Below are 21,451 nucleotides of genomic sequence, written 5' to 3'. Positions count from 1 at the left end.
ATATATATATATATATATATATATATATATATATATATATATATATATATATATATATATATATATATATATATATATATATATATATATATATATATATATATATATATATATATATATATATATATATATATATATATATATATATATATATATATATATATATATATATATATATATATATATTTGTGTTACATATTTGTGTTACAACCCTTGGTATGCCTAAATATGGGAGGAAGGTCACTACTCCCTCTTTCTGTCCTTCGGGTTCATCACAGAAGACCATGCAGGCAGAAAACCATATTCTTATTTTTAATGTTGCCTTTTATATTTGTGTTGTATTTGTACTGATAAATAAATAATATATATATATTATATATACAGATATGATGATATAACAATGTAAACAATGTTGATATAATGATTGTAATGTGTGGTAGAAGGAGAAAAATAATAAAAAATCTACTGCAAAAAAGAAAAAAGAAAATGGGCTCATGGGTGGCCATATCTGTTAAGAAAAAAAAGAGAGTCAAAAGGCTATGAAAAGGGCTGGTGCCAATAATTTTGGGGCAAGAATAGCCTATATGTTTCTATTACTGTGCTAGTAGTCTCTGACCCAATTAAATGGGAATTAGGGTACTTGGTTATGAAAGTTAACACAGACATAGGAAGTAAAACAGAAACCTTGAAGAATGAAAATAATGAATTGGCAATAATCATACCTGGATATAAAGTTTATAAAAAGGACATGAAAGGGTTTACTGGGAGGATAAATTGCTCTTCTTTGACAAGGAGAATAAAAATTCTAACGTATAAAAAAACTTTAGAAGAAAAGATTTCTCTATAGAATTATTATGAGTGGGAATATCTGACTGCAAATGTAAATTAGATCTAGGAATAATCTGTCTCCCACAAAAAACACCGAAGGCTATATTGAGAAATTGAAAGAGATCAGGCATGCATGTCAAGGAGAAGCAATAATAGGGAACTTAAATTACCTTCATATAAAATGGGAGCATTTACATTCAGGCCATGGCAGAGAATCCCATATTTTAGATAGTTTAAATGACAGTCTTTTGGAAAACTTGGTACTGGAACCACCCAGATAGCACACAATGCTACATTTAATCCTACATAGTGATCACGATCTGATGTAAGTTTTATGGTACTAATAGTAATCAGTAATCAATAGAAATATTTTTATATTTAGAATATACCCAATGGGTGATTGAGGATGATGGAAAAAGACCCTTTAAAATATCTACATAATGCTCAATAGTTATAGAAAATCATAGTAATTTTTACATTTTTCTTCTCTTAGGACCACATCCCACTTTAAAATATATATATGGAGGACCTCAAAATTGCTTTTGCTTGGATGGGTTATATTTATTGATATTTACTCTATTAAAAATTAAAATTGACAAAAGTGATGCCATTACCACTTCCAAGGACTGTTTGATGGGATTTTAATACTGTTTTAGTTTTTAACATAAGTTGACAAATAATTTGGATTTCTTGGAGCCCAGGTGTCCTAAGCCCATCCTACCCCAGAAGTTGTAAGATATGACCTTGTATTGACTTTCTCTGGGATGTCATTGAAACAATCGTAGCAAATTGGTCTAGCAAGAGAAGATATTCTAGGATATTTTGAGAGACCAAATTTCAAGAAGCCACTGTTTCCAAAGAATTTAAATGTGAATTTGCTGATAGATAACCCCCTGCCCAGTGCGGAAGGGGTACCCACTAAGTGTACCCACTTAGATTGGTACAGTTCAGTAGGACTGGAAGGGAGCCAGTATGACATCAATGTTTTACAAAGGTCTCTAGGAGACATTAAGAAAGCTGTATACCAGTCAGCTTAATGCTTATTGTAGGCCAATTGATGGAAATGATAAAAAGAAGATTACAAAAACCCCTAGGCACATAAGGAATAGAGCCTCATTGAAGGAGAATCAGCATAGATTCTATAGAAATAGTCCTCTCTCACCAATTTCATATGCTACTATTCTTTCCACCAAAGTAGTACTTATTTATATGTTGCATGTATTCGAACTGCTAGGTGGGCACAAGCTGAGGCAAGTGACAGGACCTCAGTCTGCCACATGGTGCTAGGACTTGAACTGCCAGAACAAAGACTTTCTCCACTGACTTTAAACCACTGAACCACTGTGCCTCTTGCTAAAGGGATAGTCACACTAAAGGGGAAAAAGGCAAACAGTGAATTGCCTCACAGCGCACCTTTTTTAAAAAAACGAACTTAAAGATTTGGGCCAGCAGGTGAAAGATGTAGGGCAGGAATCTGCATATTCTCAGGACTGAAATCTGTTCCAATTCTGAAAAATTTAAAGAATTGATCCCACATTCAGAGTATTGGAAGCTCTCAACTGAACTCATAGTTGTGTTGATGGAACCAATATAGAAGTATGACAGCAAACGTTAGAATAAAATAGAGGAACACTACAGTTGACTAGTTAAAGAAGTAAATTGGAGAAAGAGAATATAGTCATTCCATTTAAAATTGCTCTGGTAGGCAGAGTTTCATAAGATAAAAATGATGGTCAGCTCTCTATTCATAATAGTGGCAGTTGGCCCATTCTACATACATTTCTTTCCGATGTTTCTTCAAACGTGGGTGTTGAGTTGTAGGATTCTACATTGCTTATGACAACCTGAGAAGTAAGAGAAAGTCTGTGACTCTGTGAGCACTTTGCAAGGCTATAAAGTATTTGGAAGGCACCCATTCTGATTTGCTGTATTGAAGTGGGGATTCATGACCTTAATCTTATGGATTGGTGCCATGTTTCAGAATGAAAGAATTCTTACTGGTTGGTTGGTCTCTCTCACTCCTAATTATGGATTTTGCAGACACTGCAAGTCCAAGCCTTAATTTTGAAAGACTTTCTCAGGTCTTTAATCTATAATGTTTTGAAGATCAGGCAGTAAAGGGTGGGGAAATTTCAGGTAGGATGCTGAATTGCCATCATTTTGACTATGATTACTAGATGCAATGTTGCCCCATTGCAACATTTACAGAATGAATCAGTCTCTACATTAAATGTAAGTATAAATACTACCCAATGGCTGCTGCTCTAAGTATGATCATTGTAGTAGAACAAAGTGAAACTAGAGTCTTGGACTTTAAGAGAGCTAATTTCAATAAACTTAGAGAGAGCTTGGGAAAAATTCCATGGATGAGAATCCTCAAGGGGAAAACAACTCAAGAAGCTTGGGAAATTTTGAAAAATGAGATTACAAAAGCCGAGTCTAGCACAATACCAATGAAGAAGAAAAATAACAGCTCCCAAAAGAAACCAGCATGGCTGCATAAAGAACTCTCTGACAAATTGAAAGACAAAAAAGATAAGTACAAAAAGTGGAAGGGGGGGGGGGCATAACTAAGGCAGAATATCAGCAAATAGCCCGAGCATGTAAAGATGAAGTGAGGAAAGCTAAGGCTCACAATGAAGAAAGTAAAAGTAAAAAATAACAAAAAAGCTTCTTCCAACATGTTAAAAACAAGAAAAAGTTAAGGAAACAATTGGTCCATTGCTGGGAGAAAGTGGCAAGAAGGTGACAAGCAACAGGGAGAAAGCAGAACTATTTAACTCATGTTTTGCATCTGTCTTTACACAAAGGGATAAAACAGTCCAACCTATCAAAAGCAGCACCACAAAAATCAGATTAGGAACACAAATTGAAATAGGGAAGAAAATGGTAAGTGAGCACCTGTCTACCCTAGACGAGTTCAAATCCCCAGGACCGGATGGATTACACCCCAGGGTTCTGAAGGAGTTGGCAGACAAGATCTCAGAACCACTGAAGTATATCTTTCAGAGACCCTGGAGACCAGGGAACTACCAGAGGACTGGAAAAGAGCTGATATAGTTCCCATATTCAAAAAAGGGGAAAAAAACAGATCCAGGAAACTACAGACCTATCAGCCTGACCCCAATACCAGGAAAGATTCTGGAAAAGATATTCAAGCAACGAATTAGCGAACACCTACAAGCAAACAAAGTAATAGCCAAAAGCCAACATGAGTTTGTCAAAAACAGATCATGCCAGACTAATCTTATTGCATTCTTTGACAAAGTGACAAAATTAGTGGACCAGAGGAATGCCGTCGATATAGTTTACTTGGACTTCAGTAAGGCATTTGATAAGGTAGACCATAACCTACTACTAGATAAAGTAGAAGAATGTGGGTTAGACAGCATCACCACCAGATGGATTTGTAACTGGCTGACCAACCGCACTCAACATGTAGTCCTCAATGGAACTGCATCTACATGGAGGGAGGTATGCAGTGGAGTACCCCAAGGCTCTGTTTTGGGCCCTGTACTCTTCAATATCTTCATCAATGATTTGGATGAGGGAATAAATGGGGAACTCATCAAATTTGCAGATGACACCAAGTTGGCAGGAATAGCCAACACTCCAGATGATAGGCTTAAGATACAGAAGGATCTTGACAAACTTGAACATTGGGCACTATCTAACAAAATGAAATTCAATGGTGAAAAGAGTAAGGTTCTACATTTAGGCAATAAAAACAAAATGTACAGGTACAGTATAGGTGATACCTTGCTCAGTAGTAGTAACTGTGAAAGGGATCCTGGAGTCCTAGTGGACAGCCATTTAAATATGAGCCAGCAGTGTGCCACAACTGCCAAAAAAGCCAACACAGTTCTAGGCTACATAAACAGAGGGATAGAATCAAGATCACATGAAGTGTTAATACCACTTTACAATGCCTTGGTAAGGCCCCACCTGGAATACTGCATTCAGTTTTGGTCACCACGATGTAAAAAAGATGTGGAGACTCCAGAAAGAGTGCAGAGAAGAGCAACAAAGATGATTAGGGGACTGGAGACTAAAACATATGAAGAACGGTTGCAGGAACTGGGTATGTCTAGTTTAATAGAAAGAAGGACTAGGGGAGACATGATAGCAGTGTTCCAATATCTCAGGGGTTGCCATAAAGAAGAGGGAGTCAAACTATTCTCCAAGGCACCTGAGGGTAGAACAAGAAGCAATGGGTGGAAACTAATCAAGGAGAGAAGCAACTTAGAACTGAGGAGAAACTTCCTGATAGAACAATTAATCAGTGGAACAGCTTGCCTCCAGAAGTTGTGAATGCCCCAACACTGGAAGTCTTTAAGAAGATGTTGGATAGCCATTTGTCTGAAACGGTATAGGGTTTCCTGCCTAGGCAGGGGGTTGGACTAGAAGACCTCCAAGGTCCTTTCCAACTCTGCTATTGTATTGTATTTTATTGTATTGTATATAGACGTGAGGGCTATTTAATTCAATAGCAGTAGCAGCTGCCATGAGGCACTAGAAGATGCCAGTGTGGACTTTCCCATCTTGGTGAAGTGAAAGCATATGCAGACCTGGAGCTCAGAACTGAGCTTAGCTCTTTCTTTCCGGCGAGTGGGAACAGTCAGACACGGTTATTTAAATATTTTTGTGCGTATTATTTCTAAAGTGCTGTTTGGGTGTAATGTGATATAGAGCAACTGTTTTGGCAAGGAAAATTGAACATGTATAATTGTAGTAAGATCGGGAGCCGGAAAAGAAGCTAGAAATGAGGCACAGAGTTATTTGAGTCATTGATCTTGTGGTTGCAAATGTATTTTTCATGCTTACCTGTTACACAAATTGAATAAGGAGGAAGAAACTTAACAGAAGAAATGCATTCCTTATAAAGTACCCCATAAGCCAATCTGAAACTACACTATAGTAGCTCTTGTGCTGCTTTAATGAGGGAAGAATTGAAATGCTCAAGTGATGCTAATCACCCCTTTCCAGCTAGAAGGTAGCTCACCACCAATTTTAGGGAAAATAGCCAATCAACTGAATGAAGTTCCACTGGATACAGTTATGTTGTAATGTTTTGAATCATTTAATTGTCTATTTCAGAGTTGTTTGCCTGTCTTTCCTCCATAACCTTCGAAACATATATACACAGAATCCCCCAGCACCAAGTCTGCCTTGGGAATTTTTCTTTTCTTTTCTTTCTTCCTCTGCCTTTAATATCCATTGCAATAAGAGAAGATGTAAGCATATGAGTCCCTTATGATCATTGTATCTCTGTGACAAGGAGCAAAGATTCATCAGGGACATGCGGTCAGGGGAGGCAGGGGAGGCAGAGCCTCACCTCTCATCATGAAATAATATATAATAATAAATTATAATATATATTTCCTCCCATCCCTTTTACACGGTTCCCGCTAAGCTCCGGTAAGGAGAAGAGCTTTTGGGGAGTGAAGAGGAAGAGGAGGGAGGAGGAGGGAGGAGGAGGAGCGCGTGCGGGGCGGTGCCAGCTGGGCAACCGGCGGAGGCAGGAGGGTTCTCGGAAGCGCCAATAACCTTCCTGCCTCTGCTGTACTTTGCGCACTCCTTGCGACTGCAATAGACGTCCAGAAGTGGCAGGGGCTGTTGGGCTGGAAGCCCAAACCCCATTAGCCACAAAAGCCGCTTCTGGACGTATATTGCAGTCGCAAGGAGCGCGCAAAGTCCAGCAGAGGCAGGAAGGTTCTCGTCGTTCTCCAGTCGCTTTCGTTGCTTCGTCATCAAGATGAAGTCCAGGAGCGCCAACAACATTTCTGCCTCCGCTGGAGTTCGTCTTGATGATGTCGCCGCAGCTCCCGGGATGGACGGAGGTAGCCAGAGTGGCGTCGAGGCAGTCTGGCGGGCGAGCGAACGAGGATCAGGCTGCCTGATCCTCCATCGCTCGCTCGCTTGCTCACTCTTTTGTCTGCCCGGACCACCTCGGCGCCGCTCTGGAGGTCTGGCCACGCCCAGCCGCTGCGGCGACATCATCAAGACAAAGTGGCTTGGAGGCGAAGTACTTTTCAGTGCTTTTCTGTGCGTCTGGCGTTTAGGTAGATAGCTGGATGTCCTAAACGCCAGACACTCAGAAAAGCACTGAAAAGCAGCTGCTGTTGGGGACTGTGGAGCGCGAGCCGGCGGAGCGCGCTCAGGAAGGCGGGGAATGGGATCTCGTGTGCTGAAGGCTGAGGCAGCCTCAGCCTCCAGCACACGTGGTCCCATTCCATGCCTTCCTGATGACATCACCAGCCTCACCAGCCATAAACCTCACCGCACATCACTGATCTACATAATTACTCAGTGTTTGGTTGTCTACTTGGTGTGTAAGTTTCTCATTGGCTAACACCTATCCCCATTTTGTCCATTTCTGTCACCACAGGTAAAAAAAAAGATTCAGAGAAGTGTGGCAAAGAATGTAAAAAGCTTGGAACCTTAAAGCCTATGAAGAATGATTTTTTTAAAAAAACTTGGTATGTTTCATCTAAAGAACAAACTGGCTACAGCTATATTGTTAAAAAGCTACAAATACCATATTTTCAGAGTATAAGACGCTCCCTTTTCCCACAAAAAAGAGGCTGAAAATCTGGGTGCGTCTTATACACTGAATCCAGCATTTTCTGCCTCCTGAAACTCCACCCCTTCACCAAAATTGCCGTGCATAGCTTTAAGGAGGCTTTCAGATAGTTCCTGGGGGCTGGGGAGGACTGAAATGAGCAGAAAACAGCCCCTTTGCCCCCCCCCCAGCCGCCAGCAGCACTCTATAAGCTTCCTAAAGGCTATCTATGCCTTTTTTTTTTGACAAAAAACGGGCCATTTTTTGCTCATTTTGGCCCCCCACCTCCCAGGAGCACTCTACAAGACTCCTAAGGGCTATTCATGCCCGTTTTTAATGGGCACATTTTCACAAAAAAAAAAAAAAAAACCAGCTGTTTTTGGGAGGTTTGCAGAGTGGAAAAACTTTTTTTTTTTAAATGTCCTCTTCAAAACCTTGCTGCGTCTTATACTCCAGTGTGTCTTATACTCTGAAAAATATGGGTATGTATGCTGTTAATCCTAAACTTTTACCCACTATAACATTTTTAGACAAACTAACTCATTCCTAAATACACTGAATAAGCTATTATTAGACGTAACCTGGGGTTAATTTTGTGAAGGATCTTGTCTTGTACATATCATTTATAATAAATTCATCTTTCTGAAAAGGTTCAATCATTTAGAATCATTTTTACACATACAATTTTTTGTTGTGGTTTTAGAAAAGTGGCTTTATCCAACAATTGAAATGTGTGGCACATTTAGGTGAAATATGGAGAGTCAATGAGTGGCTTATACTGTCTGTGGCATATCTTTTCTTTGGCCCAAGTTGGTGATTGATTGATTTTCATAAAAGTTTCCAACCACCTATATTTAAAAAAAAAAAAACCCTAGAGAGTTCAACAAGGAACAATTTGTAGAATAGTCTGGGATTAAATAACGACTAATATCTTTGAATTCATACCATGCTGAGATGGACAGAGATATTTTTGAAGGAAATCAGGCAAGATTAGTTGTTACATACGTCTGTGTTTCTCAACTCAAACCTGGTGCTATTTGGCTTTTAATATTAATAGGATTAATTTAGAGGCTGTGAGTTAGAGCCTAGGTAGAGGCAGAAGTTTCTCCCTTTGGGCACATTGAGAATATATCTTCTCCGCACTGGCAACAAGAAGGGCATACAGGCCAGTAAACTCTCAGCTACATTCAGTTGCCCAGATTCCACCCTGCAAGGGATTATGGGGTCGTAAAAAGATGATGATGATGATTTCAGGGCATCTAAACATAAGGAGTTCTTTCAGTGCAAAACTGGCTTTGGAAATTCTGGGAGTTGAAGTCCACATATCTTAAACTTGTTGAGAAACACTGACATACAGTAAGCAGGGTTGTCCCGCTTACTGGCGGCCCGCAGGCCAGATGCGTCACGTGCAGGTCACTCCCACTCCAGCTCCGCGAATGGGGAAAATGTCACAAAACATCATATGACGTGGCGAGTTTGACACCCATGCAGCATAGGATCTGAATTGCAAATTCTACTTTTAGTGAACTAATTTTGCATCCTGATTTTTATTCTTTAGAGTGTAATCATACATGTTTATCTGGAAGTACGGTAAGCATTAATAGAATTCACTCTCACTTAACTCTTGGCTAAAAGAGTTATAGAATCATAGTTTTAAGAATCTTAGGAATCTGTTGAGGTCCCCTCAGAGGTGGGTTGCTGTCAGTTGGGCCCAGATCAGCCGACCAGTAGTAGCGGCGGTGGGAGGCTCTGCCTACCCACCCGGATGCTTCTGTGCTTGTGCAGAAGTGTCATGCATGCATGCAAGTGCACCTGACCTGGTAGTAAAAAAATTAGTAACCCACCTCTGCCCCCTTCTGTTTTTTGCACTAGCAGGGACATTTTGTTAATCGGCACCTCTTATGTATGGTTCAGCTCAAAATACCTCAAATGAAACTAACTGCACATTTGAGAATATTAAACTTGGTGCTATTTGGTTTTTCATATTAATAGTATTAATTTAGAGTGCACATTTCAGAGCATCAAAACATAAGGAGATCCTTGAGTGTTATGATGATACACTTACTACTGAAAGCAATTTGCTTGCTTTATACACAACTGGAATCTTTAAAAAAATCATATTATTACCCTATTTAAAGCAGTACTGCAGAACGAATCCTGAGCAAAACCTTTTCTTTTCAAATGCCAGCAACAGTGATGAAATATTAATTTTCTGATTAATTAGTACTTAGCGGTAAGAGTTTTGTCATTGCCTAGCCTGTCTATATCTTTGGAAGCCACCATCACCATCAATGTTTTATGGAATTGCTATCTAATCAGTAGGTTTTTATTTTATTTTATGTACACAAGCTTTTGGGATCAATGAACATATTTAGAATTCATACTGTGGGGATATTCACAAAGCAAATGTCATAGGTAGGTGGTGTCCCTGTCACAACATGTGTCATCTTGCATTTGTACCCAAACACAAAACACTCTTTTCCCAGAAGGCAAATGGTTAAATGCAGGGTTGAAATTCAGCAGGTTCTGACAGGTTCTGGAGAACCGGTAGTCAGACATTTTGAATAGTTTGAAGAACCGGTAAATACCATCAGCAAATACCACCTCTGGCCAGCATATAGATTTTGCAATATCCTTCCCCTGGAGTGGGTTGGGAATGGAGATTTTGCAGTATCCTTCCCCTGCCACACCCACCAAGCCATTCTCACAGAACCTTTAGTAATTTTTTTTAAAATTTCATCACTGTTTAAATGTAATTGTTCTGGGAAGGTGAATACATTTTGGGGGGAAATGGGGCACATTTACTAACTTATTTTTATTTTCTAAGGATGTAGAACAGAGAGCCATTACTGAAAGTCAAGATGATATTACAGAATTGTTTACTTGATAGCATGCAAGCTCCCCCTCCAAGGTTTTTTTTTCAATTGTAAGAAGCTTAAAGCAGTGAATCTAAAAGGAGCCAAGAAAGAGGCCTGTGATCACAGCAATGCCCCAACAGATAGTCCTCAACTTATAACCATTCTGTTCAATGTTACAACAGCACTGAAAAGAGTGATTTGTGATTGGTCCTCATACTTACGATTGTTGCAAAGTCCCCATGATTATGTGATCAAAATTTGGCCATTTGACATTTATTTACAATGGCTGCAGCATCATGAGGTCATGTGATTACCGTTTGTAATCTTCCTGGGGACTTCTGACAAACGAAGTCAATGGGGGAAGCTGAATCCACTTAACATCTATGACCCCAAAAAAGGTCATAAGATCAGGTGCAGCTCACATATCAATGGCATTGCTTAGTGATGGATGTTCTGATCAGAGATGGGTTGCTGCTGATCAGGCGAACCAGTAGTAGCGGCGGTGAGAGGCTCGCCCACCCACCCAGATGCTTCTGCAAATACATAGAAGTGTCGCAGGCACGCGGGAGCCTGCCCAAATCAGTAGTAAAAAATTATCAACCTGCCTCTGGTTCAACTCTGCCTGGTTGCAGGGTGGGCATGGCCATGGTGGGCATAGCCTAGTCGGCCTCCTGCACTGGGGGAGGGGTGTTTTTGCCCTCCCAGGGCTCCGGAGGCTTTCCTTGAGCCTCTTGGGTGGGGGGCAAAAACAGCTTCCAGAAGCCCTCTGGAGCTTCCCCAGGCTCCAGAGGCCCTCTCTGGCCTTCCCAAACTTTGGGTAGGCCCATTTTTTGCTCTCCTCTAGCCTCCACGTGCACCCTGCAGTTATCTGCACCCAAAACAGGCCGCATGGGGACTTCTGAGAGGGGAGGACAGCCAGGAGTGGGATTTGGAGGTTCTCCAAACTTCACAGAATCTTAGCTAGAGGTTCTCCCAAACCCCTGCGACACACACACCCCAGCAGCCCATCCCTGAATTGCCTCCCCACTGGTGCCCCCTGTCATTTATAAAATCTCAAGTGCAGGTGCTTTGAATCCACAGAAGCCTGTTCTGGCTTTTGCAAGCACTGGGAGATTTTGAGAGGCAATTGCAGATGAGAGCATTGGTTTTGAAAGCTGAAGCCATTTTTGGCTTTTGCTAAATTCAGAGGAGAATGAGGTGGGGCTTGGAAGCAAAGCAACTGCCCCTTTTGGCTTTTAGAAATGAAGAAGACAGGTTAATTCATGGAGCAGCTTCAAGGGGCTGCTTTACTCAAGTGAACTTATATCAAAGTGAAGCCTCCCTTTGAAGATTTACACATCCTTAGCCCTGCTACAGGAATAAACTTTAATATTATTTGACGTTTTTAGACACATGGGTTATTGAAAGGCATATGGATTTTAAAGAAGCCTTTCTGAAATCTACTACTCCAAGAATGATTAAAGTTGCCAAATATTCCTTTTCTTTTGCCTTAAAAATTAATGAATTAATTGGGGTCTACTGTCAGGGAGCAAATATTTATCATCATAAATATTTGAAAGGCCCAAGGAGGAAACTCCAAAAACAGAGAAAATATAATATTTTAATTTTCATACTAGATCCCAAAATTTTTCAAGCACAAAGAATTTGGAAGGTAAATTTCCCCGGATTCTAATTGCAATCTTTTCAGTTTTCTTGTTCAAAAACTCAAACATTATCAGAGGATATTTATCAGGATCTCTCTTAGTTTTCTACTTCCATCCACAGTCAACAAAACAGAGAATCCAAGGAACACCTTTCCTTGGAGTTATACATACAATGCTAAATCTGCTAACACTTTGCAGACCTGTCATGAGAGAGACTGTAGCCATCCAAAAGACATTTTCTTGATGAGACAAACTGTAACTTGCTTGAAAACTTTGAATCAAAAGAAAACGATAAATGGACCAGATTAGAGAGCAGAGATGTCAGTGCAGAACATTTGCAAATTAAATATTAGCAGTCCAAACTGTTTAGCTGCATAAATATTAATTCAATATATCTTAATTTTATGGAGTTTAAAAATAAGGCCATGGTGTTCATTGATACAGATAGCATCCTACTTAGAATAATCTAACTGAAATCAATGAGGCTTAAGTTAATCATCCTTTACTGAAGGCTTATTGATTTCACTGGATCAACTCTAATTAGGACACAAACACCGTGGAGCCAGTCTTCAACTACTCTTGCTGTGATGGTGTGGATACTCAAATTTTCCTTCATCTTCTCTTCTACTCCATATATATTCTTGGTTTCCATTTTACATTGCTTGGCGAAATCTTGAGGTTAAATTATTTTGTTTGAGACCAGCATTGGGCATATTGCTCTAAAAGATTTCCCACAATCCTTTGCATTATACTTTGGTTTGGCAGAACACCCCCCCCCCCATGGATGATTCAGCAGAGAAGCTGGTAAAGAAAAAGTCATAGCAAGTAAGACATTTAAAAAGAGGAAAGGGAATATTACACACTTTCCTGTTAAAGTACCTATGAAATGCAATGGTTCATATGTCCAGGTAAATGTAGGATTGATCTGTATGTAATTTTTATTCCAAGAAGCAAAAATGTTTCCTCATAAATATATGTTTTCAACCTTTCCTGATTCATGGTACTCTTAGTGTCTTAGTAATGTTTTCACAATGTCGGCTACCACTGTGTTTCCCTCAAAAATTTAAAATTGTCCACAGTGTCCCTGTGACTTTGCTACAGGGCACAATTTAGGAACCACACAGCTTTTAAATGATTGTTGTATAAATTTGTTTATGGGCTTTTCTTGAAAATAACAAAAGACAGTGATTTCAACAAAAATATTTCCTATTTCCTTTCTGAAGAACCGATTTAAAGTTGCTGAAACAGCAAATATCTTTTTAATAGCCATTGATGTTATGGCTACTTTGTAATTGATAAAACAACTCTAATTGAACTCTGTTCCAAAAGTAAACAGCTTACGGCAGAGAACAGCTAAGTGGCCTCAGAGTTGGACCTTTAATCTGATTCAATCCAGTATGTTGACTCCTTTAATCCCTAAGAGTGGGTACTAATTACAGAATTTGAACAGATGTGTAAAGGTTTTAATCAAATCAGACTTTTTAAAAAGCTCCCCATTTAGATGCTGAATTGTTAAGGTTCCTAATGTTTGTTGTACAATTCTGTGGAATCTTTAGATGTTGTAAATTCATACCTTTCCCTCTATGTTGCTTGATTCTCTATATTCAAAAAAGTGCAAATACTGAAGAATAATTTTATTTCGAATAATGAACCACAATTTTGGCAACATGAGAGTACAAGTTGAATATCCACATGGAGGGATACACTTGTGAAATACATGGGAGTGGGAGATTTTAGGAAAACCCCAACCAACCAACCAACCAACCAACCAATTAACCAACCAACCAACCAACCAACCAACCAACCAACCAACTAACCAACATACATACATACATACATACATCATACATACATACATACATACATACATACGTACATACATATATTGTATGACACATCACATACATGGACTAGCAATACATATTAATATTTCATCTAGATTAGTGGAACACAATAAAATATAAATGTTAGAAAGATCTATGTTCAAATGGCAATGTCTTCTAGGCCATCTAACCATTGAAGCACAGCATTGTTTATATTAAAAAAAATCAGATACTGGACCGGTATATACCCTCAGAGATTAAAGCTGATCACAATGTGCTTTACAGTTTGATGTGGGACCTTGCAATCATACTGAGGGGAGGGTACTATGCCCCATTTATATAGAGAGTCCTGGCAGATGCTACGTGAGGTGCAAATCCTATTCAGGATTGTCCATTGCTGATGTGGTAGTTCAAAGCCCTGCACTTTTTTTGTGGGGTCATTTATATGTTGCGCAAATGCCTGTGGGGACTTCCTGGATTTGAGTCTTCCTGTTGATAGATGAGGAAGGTCAGTATCAGAGGTGGTATTCAGCAGGTTCTGACCAGTTCTGGAGAACCAGTAATGGAAATTTTGAGTAGTTTGGAGAACCGGCAAATACCACTTCTGAATGGCCCCACCCCCATCTATTCTCTGCCTCCCGAGTCCCAGCTGATCAGGAGGAAATGGAGATTTTGAAGTAACCTTCCCCTGGAGTGGGGTGGGAATGGAGATTTTACAGTATCCTTCCCCTGCCATGCCCTCCAAGCCGTGCCCACAGAACCGATAGTAAAAAAAAATTGAAGCCAACCACTGGTCAGCATGCACTGGTAGGAATGAGTTAACAATAAATAAATATTAGATAACATAATACATAATAAGTTACTAGAATGTTTTGTGGATTCAGAAAAAGCAACTGTAGCAGTAAAAGCAAGGCAGTAGCATGATAAGTGAAGGTGTTAACCACAAGAATGCCAAGTAGCCAAATGGCCACTGGAAATAGTAGATGGCTAAGAATGGTTATTTGCTAAAGCTGGGAGCCAAGGATTTATAGATAGCAGCTCAGGAAACTAACCAATTTAAGATATATTATAAAAGATTATTGTCTTAGTAAAGACATCTATTGTGTAGAAAAATATTATTTCACTTACCTTGTCCCTTAATAGAATATCAAAATGGTATTAATCAAACCAATTAACCAATGTAAGATAGCCGATTAGATCTACAATAGAGAAATGGCTTGTAAAGATGATGGCATTTGCATGGATGGCTAAATTAACATTTTTCGATCAGTGAAAAATAATGTCTGCATTACTGGAATGACTGGAAAACCCTTATAGACTTTTTTTTTGCATAAATGGAGAAAAATTGTTTTTGATGATTAGAAAAAAAATTGATAATAGAAAAAAAACAGTTATATTTTATAGTGTACTTATATTTGCCCCTCCCTCCCTCCTTCTCTGTATTAGCTTGTGTTAGCTTTTACATGTTCTATAAGATCTTTAATTACATTTATTAAAAAAACATAACCAATTAAATGGAGGGATTCATTTGCCTATGTCAATAAAGAGGGCTTATTGTAATCCAATCCCTCCCCAGACTTTGTCCTTGGGCCTCCAATACCAACATTTGTCAATAAAATGAATTTTCAGAAATGAAGGCAACTATCTCAGGATAACGTTGTATGATCCAATCTGGGTTGGTCACCGGACCAGCTCCAAAGACTAAATATCTGGTCCCAGTGACTGACTGCAAAATAAATGTTCTTCAGTGTAGTTTGACCTCTCGTTTAAATAAACATCTTAGGGGTGGGGGAAATTTCCAGCTGTAAAAGTAATAAATAATTACATAAGGCATCAGAGATCAATTGACTCCTTTCCTAAAACAAGAACAAAAAACCATGTAGCCTCCCCAGTTAAATTAAATTTAAGTGTGAAAACTGTATCTTGTAAGATCCCCAGATTCATCAGATCTGAATTTCCATGTAAGCATCTTCAGTGATTTAAGCACATAATCTCACAAAAGTCATTATGAGATTTCTGGGTAAGACTGATAATATTTTCAATGTTGTGAAATTTTGACTAATTAAAAAATATAGATCATATGATAACTGGTACTGCTGATTCAGTGAGTTCAGGAAATGTAGATCTGCCAAGTTCATATTCAAATGTGAACTGACCAACTTTCTTTTATATCCATGACTTTAGATAATACAGGAAGCACTGCAATATTTATATCTTTAACTCATGAAACATGACAAGTGGATTGACAGAATGAAATTAGCATGCCGGTGTCAATTTGATATAAAGTGCATTAGTAAATTTAATGAGGAGAGACAAAAATGACAGTCACAAATGTTTTAAATTGGCTACAGTGATACATGGCCTCTGTCATTTTTGGATATCTACCTCCCCGTGATTTTATTTTTATATGATTGTATAGACTTTGACTCGGGAGGTGGATTCATCTAGCATGCTGATTTAGCTACTGTATTAAAGTAATTTTTAGTTTCTACTTCTCGTTCCAGGTGTGTAACCTAGTTAAATGAGCTGTTTTTGCATGGTATGCTAAGCTATAGATAGACTAATTAAGATTAGAATGTTATGGGAATGCTAATAGTTGTGTCTTTGACAGAACTGTTTAATCGTATGTGAAATCAGCCATTATATTTAATAAAGGCTCATAGATTTTAGGAGCTTTATTCATATATTTGCTATTGGTTTAAACATCAAGTTTAGAGAGATTCCTTTAAACACAATTTGCAATCCTAGGCAGATTATATCAAATAAAATAAAGCAAGGATCCTCACCCCCCAAAACCCCTCAATAGTGCCAAAAATTATCATTTTCAGAAGTCCTAATTAGGAAACCAGTAAAACCTATTACAAAGCGGTATAAAACTACTTCAGCCTTCAATTTTAAGGCTTTACAAAAGCACAGTAAAGTTGTGTCTATAGGGACATAGGATGGAAGCATGTTTCAGAGGGCAGGAACAGACATAGATGATGTTGCCTTACTATGGGACCAAGGGTGAGCCATCTTACTGGATGGGCAGAAATAGCCAGAGAAAGACACAACCAAGGTATCCAGATTCTAAACCATAGAGGTATTTATGTGCATCACCAGCAACTTAGATGGCACCCAAAAGCCAAATGGCAACAAGCACAACTTACAAATTATGGTTATTACATTAAGAAACCAAAAAAGACCAGTAATGATTCATGCCATTGTATTCTAAACTAGCGGTAGCTTCCAAGTAGTCTTTTAGTACAGTTCCTTGTAGTGTAGTCATTGGAAAGGTAGGTGACTAAATTATGAATGTTCTCACCGGGTGGCCTCACCTAGTGACCACAAAGTAGAGCTTTGGGCTCCGTCTGTCTCCCCCACCAGTAGCAGCTAGAATTGATCATGAAGGAAGAAGGAGAAACTCTCACTCCCAACATGAGGCAATCCATGATTAGTGATATCACAACCAGTAAGATTGAGAAATCAAGCAGGACTAGGAATGTTACAACACTCCATTCCTATCCTACTACAGGTCATTGACAAGTGAGATCAATGCTGCTTTGGAATTAGACCCAGGCTGGAAAAAGTCCAGGAGTTACTAAAGATGTTTAAAGGTAAAGGTTCCCCTCGCACATATGTGCTAGTCATTCCCAACTCTAGGGGGCAGTACTCATCTACGTTTCAAAGCCAAAGAGCCAGCACTGTCGAAAGACGTCTCCATGGTCATGTGGCCGGTATGACTAAAAGCCAAAGGTGCATGGAACACTGTTACCTTCCCACCAAGGTGGGTCCCTATTTTTCTACTTGCATTTTTATGCAAGTAGAATTGCTAGGTTGGCAGAAGCTGGAACAAATAATGGGAGCTCACTCCGTTACGCAGTGCTAGAGATTCGAACTGTCGAATTGCTGACCTTTCTGATCGACAAGCTCAGCGTCTTAGCCACTGAGCTGTTTAGGAGATCTTAAAGATTGTTGCATGCATGCAATCTGTTGGTTTTTCTGTACTTGGTACCAATTAATGATATCCCAAGAATTCAATATTTAGATGCAAAGGTAGAAAGCATGGGGAATGGAGAAGACTTTAATTTGTCTAAAGTGGCAGCAGTTCTTGAAAAATTACATTTCCTAGGGATCAATTGCAATTAACATACCCCAAGCAGCACATAAAATCTTTAAGAGAGTAGAGAAGAAAACCTCAGTATTTTTGGACAAAGGTGAAGTTTATATATCTGAAAAATAGCTCACTTTATTTCCCAGATGATACAATCTCAGATGAGGAAACTTTCCAGTAATGACTGTTCTTCTTTCTCCAGAAGTCCTGGTGAACCCTGGGTATTCAGGTAGCATGACCCTCGCATAACTGTCTTTTGTGATCTAGTGGCATGAGCCAGGAAAAAAAACAATTTATTGCCAATTCAAATGCAGAAATTAAAATTATGAGACTACAAAGAAGAAAAAAAGAACGTGTTTCCCTTTTTGTGGCTCTTAAACTTTATATTCAACAGTACTTTATTATAGTAGTCCTTGACGTAGGACCATAATTGAGTCTTCACTTACAATCGTAAGTTGTGTTGGTCATTAATAGAACTTAGCAATAGCACTTAGACTTATATACCGCTTCACGGTGCTTTACAGCCCTTTCTAAGCGGCATATTGCCCCCAACAATCTGGGTCCTCCTTTTACTGACCTCGGAAGGATGGAAGGCTGAGTCTACCTTGAGCCTAGTGATCTGCCAAATTACAGGCAGCTGGCAGTCAGCAGAAGTAGCCTGCAGTACAGCACTCTAACCACTGTGCCACCACAATTCATGGAGGTCATGAGCAGGTCATCATGTGATCACACTCAAGTTTACAGCCTTTTTTCAGCAGTCATTAAGTGAACTTGGTGGTTGTATAGTAAATGCTATGTTTGTTAAGTGAATTCTGCAGTTGTTAAGTGAATCCATTGTTCGCTATGGCTTGGGATTTTTTTTTGCTAGAAACTTGAAATAAATGCTGGTTTCAAGCAAAAAATGTAAATAGCAAAGGACATAGACTCACTTACCACTAAGTGCTTTCCAGCCCTCTCTAAGCAGTTTACAGAGTCAGCATATTGGCCCCAACAACATTTTACCAACCTCAGAAGGATGGAAATCTGAGTCAACCTTGAGCTGGTGAGACTCAAACTGCCAAGCTGCTGGCAGCCAGCAGTCAGCAGAAGTAGTTGCATTCTAACCACTGCTCTACCACAGCTCTTGGTCATCTGATTATGGGATGCTGCAATTGGCTATAAATGTGAGCGGGTTGCCAAGTGCCCCAAATGCAGTCACATGACCATTAGGAGGGGGCCAGCTGTTGGAACTTTGAATTCAAATCCTAAGTATCTTTTGTGGAAGTCTGCTGATTGTTAAGTGACCAATCATAAGTTGATGCCTATCTGAAACCTGATGACAGGGACCTCTGAATCAATGAGCAACTTCCTAACTTTAAATGATAACAATATCCTTTTTACAGTGTTAGAAATATAACAATCCATTCAATTAAACAATGCTATTATTTCAAGGAGAGATCATAGATGTGTAAACTAGTTCAATATGTACCTTCAGACATGGTTGGTTACGTTCAGATTTTATTTTTATACTATTTACTTGTAATACATATAAGTTCACTACAGTGGTAAAATATTTATAGTAAACTATTCACTGTATCTTCCTGTATGACAGGGAGAGAGTGGAGGTGAGAAGGAACAATAATATTAAATAAACCAGAAAGATTTGCACAAAATAACTCTTCCTCTGACCTGAAGTTCCAGAAAATGAAACATCACCTCAGAATGGAAAGCCAGTGTGAATGGCAGGAAGCTCAATTTGGACGGAGAAATTGTGTCATTTATTCTGTTTTACCATGTTTATCTGTTTCTACCACTGAATGAGTAAGCCCCATTATGTTCTCCCATTGATCTGAACATCATTTACTTCTGTCTTAGCCTATCAGATCTAAGTCCTTGGCCTGCCAAGCTCTATCTTTTAGGTCTCATTCGATCTGAGAGCTATAGATATCTGATGGCTCTGTTGCGAACTTGTGGCACTCTAAATAACTTTCCTCATGTGTTTTCTTAATCTACTATCTCCACTTGCATCTTGCTCCAGAATTGCCATTAATATATTTTCCTAGCTCAGCTCAGCAGCAAATTGACTGCAACCAAAATATTCGATGAAACAATGAAGGAAGCTTTAGCATTGATTAAACTGCTGGCAGTTTGTGTCTCTTTGCTGGTTTTTAATTACTCTTTTGGATCTCTTCCAGCTCTTCTTTATGCAACTATTTTTGGAAACGTCACTACAATTTTCCAACAAATGTACGCCAACACCAATCGGTACCATGAGATGTTGAACAATGTGAGGGATTTCTTAAAGTTATACCAAGTCCCCAAAGGCCTTAGTGAACGTGTCATGGATTATATTGTCTCCACATGGTCAATGTCGAAAGGGATCGATACAGAGAAGGTACGAATGTGTGAGTGAAACTCCAGCGGTAGAACATTTGAACATTAGATAATATACTAAACACAAAGGGAATGGTGTAAACATGCAATTTTCATTTCTATTCTTGAAATCTTTTTATTATGATGAATGCATGACTCAAAAACAAGGGGTTGAGAAGCAATATAAGACATTTAAAATAGTATTGAATTCTTATGGTTTTGCTGCTCAAACCAAGATGGTTTGATTGACTCCTACAGACAGGCCAGATTCATGAAGCAAAGTGGTAGAGAGTGACACCTGTACAGTACATACTGGGAGCAGCCGCCCTGCCTTGTTTTAACTACTTCTTTGGTATCTTCTGCATATTTGCCTCAAAGTGAAAATGTAGACAAAAATGAGTAGCCTTGCATTAACATTCAAGAGCTGTGGTGGCACAGTGGTTAGAGTGCAGTACTGCAGGCTACTTCTGCTGACTGCCGGCTGACTGCAATTTGGCAGTTTGAATCTCACAGGCTCAAGGTTAATTCAGCCTTCCCTCTTTCTGAGGTCGGTAAAATGAGAACCCAGATTGTTGGGGGCAATATGCTGACTCTGTAAACCACTTAGAGAGGGCTGTAAAAGCACTATGAAGTGGTATATACGTCTAAGTGCTATTGCTATTGCTTTTTACAAACCCAAAGATGTCACCTTTAGCACTTTAACCTTTTATATGGAAAAACAAATATGTAAAAGTGATAAAGATAAATAAGAATAATAACTATGTGAATATATACTTGTAACTATATATAAGAGAATAAAAATTTAAAATTTTTTTTAAAAAAAGAAATTGATTCACACTACTGGTATCAGGTACTCAATGCCATCAATCCAATACAGTTACAGACTACAATTTTCTTTCAAACTTTTCCTGGGAACATGAAGAGATGAAGCGTGGGATGAACAGGACCAAAATACATATTTATTTATCCTTTCCCATAACTTCTTTGTTATAAAATTATTTTGCATAACTTTTCCTTCAAGCTTCTATCTCAATTATTGGCAATAGATATGTGATGCTTTTGGCTGTTTGTTCATGGTTTTTTTGGTGGGTTTTTTTTTTTTTTGTAAATTCATATAGTATGCATTCTGTGTGGCATTTCCATTCATTCACTATCCGTTCCCAAAGTCATTGCATGAAGCAAATATAATTGCATGCTTATTCTTTCTCCATAGCTGCATAGGAAAAGTAATGCAATGCAATATTTAGCTGGAATTTATTTCGGTGAGCCATGAAAACAAGTCCTGCTACCTT

General features: G+C 38.9%; 1 protein-coding gene across 1 annotated transcript in view; it reads left to right on the top strand.

The window, feature by feature from the left end:
* The window catches only part of KCNH5 (potassium voltage-gated channel subfamily H member 5), a 253,979-nt gene that overhangs the window by 145,661 nt on the left and 86,867 nt on the right, over window positions 1-21,451 (top strand). Inside the window, exon 8 of the mRNA XM_081935609.1 lies at window positions 19,982-20,181. Within this exon, the coding sequence (XP_081791735.1) occupies window positions 19,982-20,181 (200 nt within the window). The remainder of the gene's footprint in view (window positions 1-19,981; window positions 20,182-21,451) is intronic.

This window comes from Natrix helvetica (assembly GCF_964273705.1).
Source record: "Natrix helvetica genome assembly, chromosome: 1".
Taxonomy (NCBI): Eukaryota; Metazoa; Chordata; class Lepidosauria; order Squamata; family Natricidae; genus Natrix; species Natrix helvetica.
The sequence above is the reverse complement of the archived record's forward strand: the minus strand, read 5'-3'. Positions and strand labels throughout refer to the sequence as shown.